A 6,535-nucleotide genomic window follows, 5' to 3' on the forward strand; every position below is an offset into this window, starting at 1 on the left:
TGACGCCAATAAATGGCACTGCTAGTCTGCTACCGCCATTTGCGTATTGGCAATGGCCAATGGATCCAGGAAAGGGACAAGTAACGGATGTGATGGCGATGGTCTTTGTGCCTAGATCTGGGCGTGACGTCCACGCCGGGGTGAACACGCAAGCAGCAAAGCATGCCTAGTTGCAAATGCGATGATGCAGTGTCTGCCTACTTTCAGATAAAGCAACTTGGATTGCTTTGCATCGGGTCTTTCATTGCTTGCAAAGGGAGTGTTGAGTGGCCCATGGTTCCATCCATTCGTCCCACGAGGCAATGGATCTTGGCCTACTTCAGAGGTTATTATAGTCACTCGATGACTAAAGGAGTAAGAGAATGCTGAGCAGTTTAAGCAGTGCTCCGATCCGTAGTATGCATACATTCATTTCTCAGATCTTGTTTAGATCCCTTCAAAATTCCAACTTTTTATACTCTCTCTCCATCACATCAATTTTGGGACATATGCATGGAGCAGTAAATGTATGTAAAAAAATAACTAATTGCACAGTTTAATTGTACATCACGAGACGAATCTTTTAAGCCTAGTTAGTCCATAATTAGATAAAATTTGTCAAATACAAACAAAAACGCTACAGTAGCAAAAAGTGCCAAAAGTTATACAAATTTGGAATCTAAACAGGCCCTCAGTAACTTTTTACTCTGAACTGTGGCTATTGAACACAGTATTGGAGTGGAGAGAGCGGAATGGTTTACTGCAAGCAGCGTCCCTGTGGGAAGAATTGCTGGCCCGGTATGTATGGTAGGGGGTGCAGAGCAGGCCCAGCGCTGATGGCTCCTCTGCACTCTGCAGCACCCTGCCTGTGGCTGGATTGGGAATCGAGATCAATGAAGGAACCAACGGCCACCAACTTTGCTAGATACTTATACCTGCTTGCAAGGCTGAATTAATGCAGATGCTCATGTGCGTGGTGGCCCTGCAAGCTAGCAAACACTGGTGCCTGGTGGTGTGTGGCCGGCATGGCATCAGTTGACAATTTTCGGGTGCTCCACGTAGATTGTAACTGCAGGAAGATGGAATTCTGATTCAGAGTTTGCCATAGCCCATAGCTAGGGTGACTCATCATTCATCCACGTGACCATGTACTCTGATCTCCATTTTAGGAAACTAAATGCAGACACGCAAACTTGTTAGAACTGTAATTTGACCTGCAATCAGCTACCAGTCCTAGATCAGTCAGCAAAACCAGCAAACGATAAACTAGTGCAAGTATTATCATGCTGATAACCGAAGAAACTCATCATGCCAATATGGCCTTGAAGAACAGAGCACTGCTTGCGTTCTTGGATGAGCAAATGGCCAACGGCGAGTGCTTAGATGATTCTTGCCACTGATTTTTGTTTCTGTTTTGCAGACTGGGAGTCACAGGCTTTATCATCCCTTCATCATATCTCGTAATGCACCCTTTAAGCCACCAGTTCAATGCCAGGATATTAGATTAATCACAGCTTGGATTATTTCAGTAACCATGATAAGCAGAAAAATCTGAATACTGGCAAACAGTTCCTCACAGGCAAGAACAACGAACCACGGAATTAAATTGGGCGATCTCTAGTTTTTAATCATCATCACTGAGAGCGATCCATACAGCCAACAAGGAGATTGTACATGGAGGACGAGGACTGCGATTTCCTCCTTAGCTAGCGCAGGCGGTGCGGCGCCGGGTCGAGCCTATTGACGAGCGCGAGCGCGTTGCTGGTGGCCTCCGCCACGGCCACCACCCGCCTCTTGACGGCGTCCCCGTCCACCTTGCCGCGGGCCTGGGCGAGGGAGTCGAGGCAGGTGTCAGTGTCGGTGAGCGCGGCGCTGGCCCAGGTCTGCACGTTGCCGAGCGACCACGCGAAGCGCGGGGTGCCCGCCCGCCCCATCCGCTCCATCTCCGCCGCCGACTGCCGCAGCCGCTCCTCCGCGTCGCGCGCCAGCTCCGCGCAGTCCTTCATCGCCCCCTTGCCGGTCTTGGAGGAGCCGGCGGCTCCCCCGGCGGCCCGGATGTAGGCGGAGCAGTTGCGCGCGCGGTCGGCGCCCACCACCAGCGCCGCCCGCGCCAGGCGCCGCGGGCTGCGCCCCACGGCGGGCGCGCAGGGGATCAGGGTGCTCTCGCACACGCGCGGGTACCGCGTCGAGCGGCACGAGCGGCGCACGAAGTCCACCGCGATGGCCGGGGCGACCGCGGAGGAAGAAGAGGGCTTCGGCTTCGCCGGCGACGCCGCGGCCGCGGCGAGGACCAAGAGGCAGGCGAGCAGGACAAGGTGGTGGTGGTGGTGGTGGCGCCTCATCTCCCTCCCTCTCCTCTCTCTCTCAGACAGACAGACAGACTCACTCTGGGAATGGCGAGCTGATTCGTTGCTTTTTTTTTCTGGTTTTATTAATTCTGACGATGATGACTGACCGACGCGGCAACGGCAAAGCGGGGCAGTGGAAACGCCACAGACGAGACGACCAGGAATGCGTTTGGAATTTGACCCTCCACGACACGACGCTGGCTCACTCAACCATGGAATGGAAGAAGCACCGTACCCCGGTTCCTCGCATAAATTCCGGTGGTCCTGCAATCTGTCTATAATCTATCAAGACCCATTATTCCTACCGTTATAAATAAAGTGGTTGGTGTGTTTTCACACTGGTTATTAATGCGAGTTCAAGTAGGAGCAAAACAGGGGGAAACAACTTTTACACATATTTTTCAAGTTTTATAAAAGCAAAGAGTGAGCTCTTTTTGGTGTCAATTGAGTAAGTGGACAATACAACAATAAATACACTGCTATCAAGTTTCACTCTCTCTGTCTCGAACGGAGGCATAGTGGTGCCCAAGCTCACTTGCCGAAGTTGAAGAAGATAATTAGGGTTTGCGTTTGAGGTTTGGGAATGATATTATAAGTGAGTAGGGGTGGTGCCTGGTCCAGCGACGCTGCCGGCAGGTGATGGAGGATGCCCCACAGGGAGGTTTGACAAGGCCACGCTAATTTATGGTCAACCAAATTGGTTGACGGTAAGAAGCGCTTCTTACGGTTGATCTCGCTCTCTACATAATAAATTCAAAAAAAATTATACACCAAAGTTTAAGAAAACTTTTAGAAATAAATTTTTTTGACAAAATTTGAAACAAAGATTGGGAAAAATGTTCTGGGACAGAAAATGAAGCAAAAAATTTACAAAAAAGGTTATGAACAAAAATTTTAAAACAAAACGTTGTAGGCAAAAAGTTTGCAGAAAGAAAAGAGAACAAAGTTATACGAAAACATTTGGAAGATCGGAAATAAAGTTTCTGAAAGAAAAATGATGAACAAAAAACTGGGAAAAAAGTTGGTACAAAATCTTTTTTTGGAAGAAAAAAATCGGGAAAAAAAGTTATACTCGTAGAAAGGAAAACTTGAAAAAAAAGGAAAAAAATTAGCGCTCCGGGCATCGTCGCCGCCACTCCGGCGGGGAGCATGCCGCGCTCACCGTCGTGGGTCGCCGCTCCCGCGAGGGGAGGTCACTGTGCCCGACGGCCCTCCCTCCGCGCTCCAGCAGGCGCTGCCGCCGGGCAGCCTGCCGAGGCCCCCCGCGAGAGCCTTCCGCGGCCCCATCTTGTGCTGCTCCGTCGGAACCTGTTCCACCGCCTGCTACGCTCCCGTCTCGCCATACTCTCATGTAGAGAAAAAAGAAGGGAGGAAAGAGGAAGGGGAAAGGGAGGAAAGGGAAAGGAGGCGCCGTATAAATGCTGGGCCTACGGGGCCACACACGGGCGCTCCCCCAACGGCATGTTGACCGTGGGTTGGGTTGCGTCCGGGCGAGTGTAGAACTAGGATTGGGGATTTGACAGCGGGCGCAAGCAACCACCTCGGTTTGGTTGAAGGTAGGATTTAGCGGGGCAGCAATGGGCATGGTGCGGCAATGTGCTCTCATGGGCCACAGTGGGGAGGAGGGGGCAGATTGGAGAAGGTGGTCAACTTTCGTTTTGAAACGAAAATGAAGATGGACAACTTTCAAAAGAATAGATTAAAAATATATCTCAAATGGAAGACATTGAGGTTTGTCCCATCAATCTTCAATACCTGGCTCAAAGGCATGGGCGGAGGGCCCAATGTGGCCCGGTATTGCCCAAGCAATACCTTGGCCTGGCCCAAGAAAGGATGAAAAATAGATAACCCTAACCCTAAGCGGCTCAGGCTCAGCCCATCACGGCTCACGCTCTGCTCGCGGCTCCTGCCTCCTGTCCAGTTCGTCCGCCGCCCTCCACTCGTCCGCCGCCGGTCGCCCTCCACGGCTCCGCCTCCACCCGTCCGCGGTCCCCCGCCGGCCGCCCTCCCCCGCCCCGTCCCGCCCCGCGCCGCGCCGCCCCCGGCCGCGCCGAGCCACGCCGCCCCGGGCCTCCACCGCCCCCCGCCCCGCGCCGCGCCAAGCCGCGCCGACCCGGGCCTCCACCGCCCCGCGCCCCCGCCCCGGGCCGCGCCGCCCCGCCCAGCCCCGCCCCGCCCCGGGTCGCCGGCCGCCCTCCACCACCCTCCACCGCGCCACGCCGCCCCGCCCCGCGCCGCGCCGAGCCGTGCAGCCCCGGGCCTCCACCGCCCCGCGCCCCCGCCCCGCGCCGCGCCGCGCCGCCCCGGGCCTCCACCGCCCCGCGCCCCCGCCCCGGGCCGCGTCGCCCCGCCCCGCCCCGCCCCGGGTCGCCGGCCGCCCTCCACCGCCCTCCACCGCGCCGCGCCGCGCCGCCCCGCCCCGCCCCGCGCCGAGCCGCGCGGCCCCGGGCCGCGCCGCCCCGCCCCGCCCCGCCCCGGGTCGCCAGCCGCCCTCCACCGCGCCGCGCCGCCCCGGGCCTCCACCGCCCCACGCGGCCGTGCCCCCGCCCCTGGCCGCTCCGCGCCGCGCCGCCGCCCCGGGCGTCCTGCAAAGCTAAGGGGACCTTTCCAAATTCCAAGTGTTAGTGTCCATATAACAAACAGTCCATCAATGACTCAATGTCCTGTTTCAGCTTAAAGCCTTTCAGAATCCGGTGCCATTGCTGCCACCCGCTCCTGCTGCAAGAACTATTATCGACCGCCCCGCCCCGCCCCGGGCCGTGCTGCGCCGCCATAAGTTGAGCCATACCTTGATTTTGCTGCGTCCTCCGCCACTGCTCAAAGGCATCCTCCAGTTCGCCAGCCTTTGCAAGCATATCCCCCCAATTTCCCATACATGAAGCACAACTATGTAATTGGTTGCCTGAGTGGCCTTCGGCCTGGCTGGCGGGCTCTCCCCAGACGAAATTCACATGAGACACTAGTCCCATGCCATAACCAACCACTTCTGCTGAGCCCCGTTTATTTCAGCTTCTGGCTGATTTTAAATGGTCGATCAACCCTCCCAAGAGCTGAAACAAACAAAGAGCCATGATCAATTCCATGATATGGTAGTGCTCATTTACATGCTTTCCTTGTAACGTGCATTGGAGTACTCTAGGAATGTAAAGCACTCAAATTGTACGAATGAAACGTGAAAACGTAAAATGACGAGCAAGAAGATGCAAATTCGATATAAGAATTTACCCCATGGTCTCGGGAGCCAAAACACCACAAACTTAGGCCATCAGGAAGCTTCACCAATGATATTCTCCCATCACCAAGGGAACTCATCAGGAGAATTTTTTATGGATGGCACTCTCGGCTATTCATCCAACTAGGCTCCCATCTTTAATAGAATCCTGTCCTTTCGTCGAGCTATTCAAATGATGAAAGATTATTTTTTGCAAATAATCTGTTTAGGTATTTATTTTTGCAAATAAAAAAGATAGGAAATATAAAACAAAAAGTCGTTATTTTCTTCTTTGTTTGAGGAGAGGCGCATTTGATAGGTGGAAAATGAAAACATTTGCTACTTGCAAGGACGGCCCATCGCTCTCTATAGCAGGAATGACTAAGGATGGGCTTGAAACATGGGCCGCAAATAGGTTCACTGCTGCATACGAGATCATGTATAGTCCATCAGTTAAAATGCTGTGATGAAAGGGCCAGCTTCCCATTCGTCCATCAATCAGTCCATCTGGTGTTACTGAAGGTAATCCTTTTTTTCTTCGAAAGTCACCGATGATAATCTGTGACTCTATTCCTTCACATGCAGGCATCAGTTTTATGTTCCTAAGAGCAAAGACTTATAAGAAGATGCCTGGTTCGGTTTGCCTGTCGAGGTTAGTCGACCAGGAGAACCGGCCACCTAGCAAAAACGAAATAGCATTATAGTCATTTCATCTTGAAATAAAGATTCTTTCATAAAAAAAAAGAAATAGAATGTGGTCATATTTCAGTGTCCACCATCTTTGGATAGACCTAAGAAAATATATTTCCTTCATTTAGACCTACTTGAGTTAGTATCCAGTACAGAATCCTACTCGCATACTTCAAGATCTTGTATTGGTCAACCGGGTTGGAGCTAAATACGTTAGATGCATTCTAGCTTAGTGGTTAGAGCACCCGACTAGCACCCAATACGTCTAGATTCAACTTCTCATTGGAGCGAATTAAAAATAGATCTA

The 6,535-nt window shown here is 53.0% G+C and overlaps 1 protein-coding gene across 1 annotated transcript; it reads right to left on the reverse strand.

Moving 5' to 3' along the window:
- Positions 1-1,478: 1,478 nt before the first annotated feature.
- On the reverse strand, positions 1,479-2,588 carry LOC112900324 (21 kDa protein-like). The gene has a single exon (XM_025969139.1). The coding sequence runs from the start codon at positions 2,319-2,321 to the stop codon at positions 1,686-1,688; it is 636 nt and encodes a 211-aa protein (XP_025824924.1). The 5' UTR covers positions 2,322-2,588; the 3' UTR covers positions 1,479-1,685.
- Positions 2,589-6,535: the final 3,947 nt, after the last annotated feature.

The sequence above is a fragment of the Panicum hallii genome, chromosome 7 (assembly GCF_002211085.1).
Source record: "Panicum hallii strain FIL2 chromosome 7, PHallii_v3.1, whole genome shotgun sequence".
Lineage (NCBI taxonomy): Eukaryota > Viridiplantae > Streptophyta > Magnoliopsida > Poales > Poaceae > Panicum > Panicum hallii.

Excerpts from the sequence above, each read along its gene's own strand:
- LOC112900324 (XM_025969139.1), bottom strand. The coding sequence starts at position 2,321 with ATGAGGCGCCACCACCACCACCACCACCTTGTCCTGCTCGCCTGCCTC.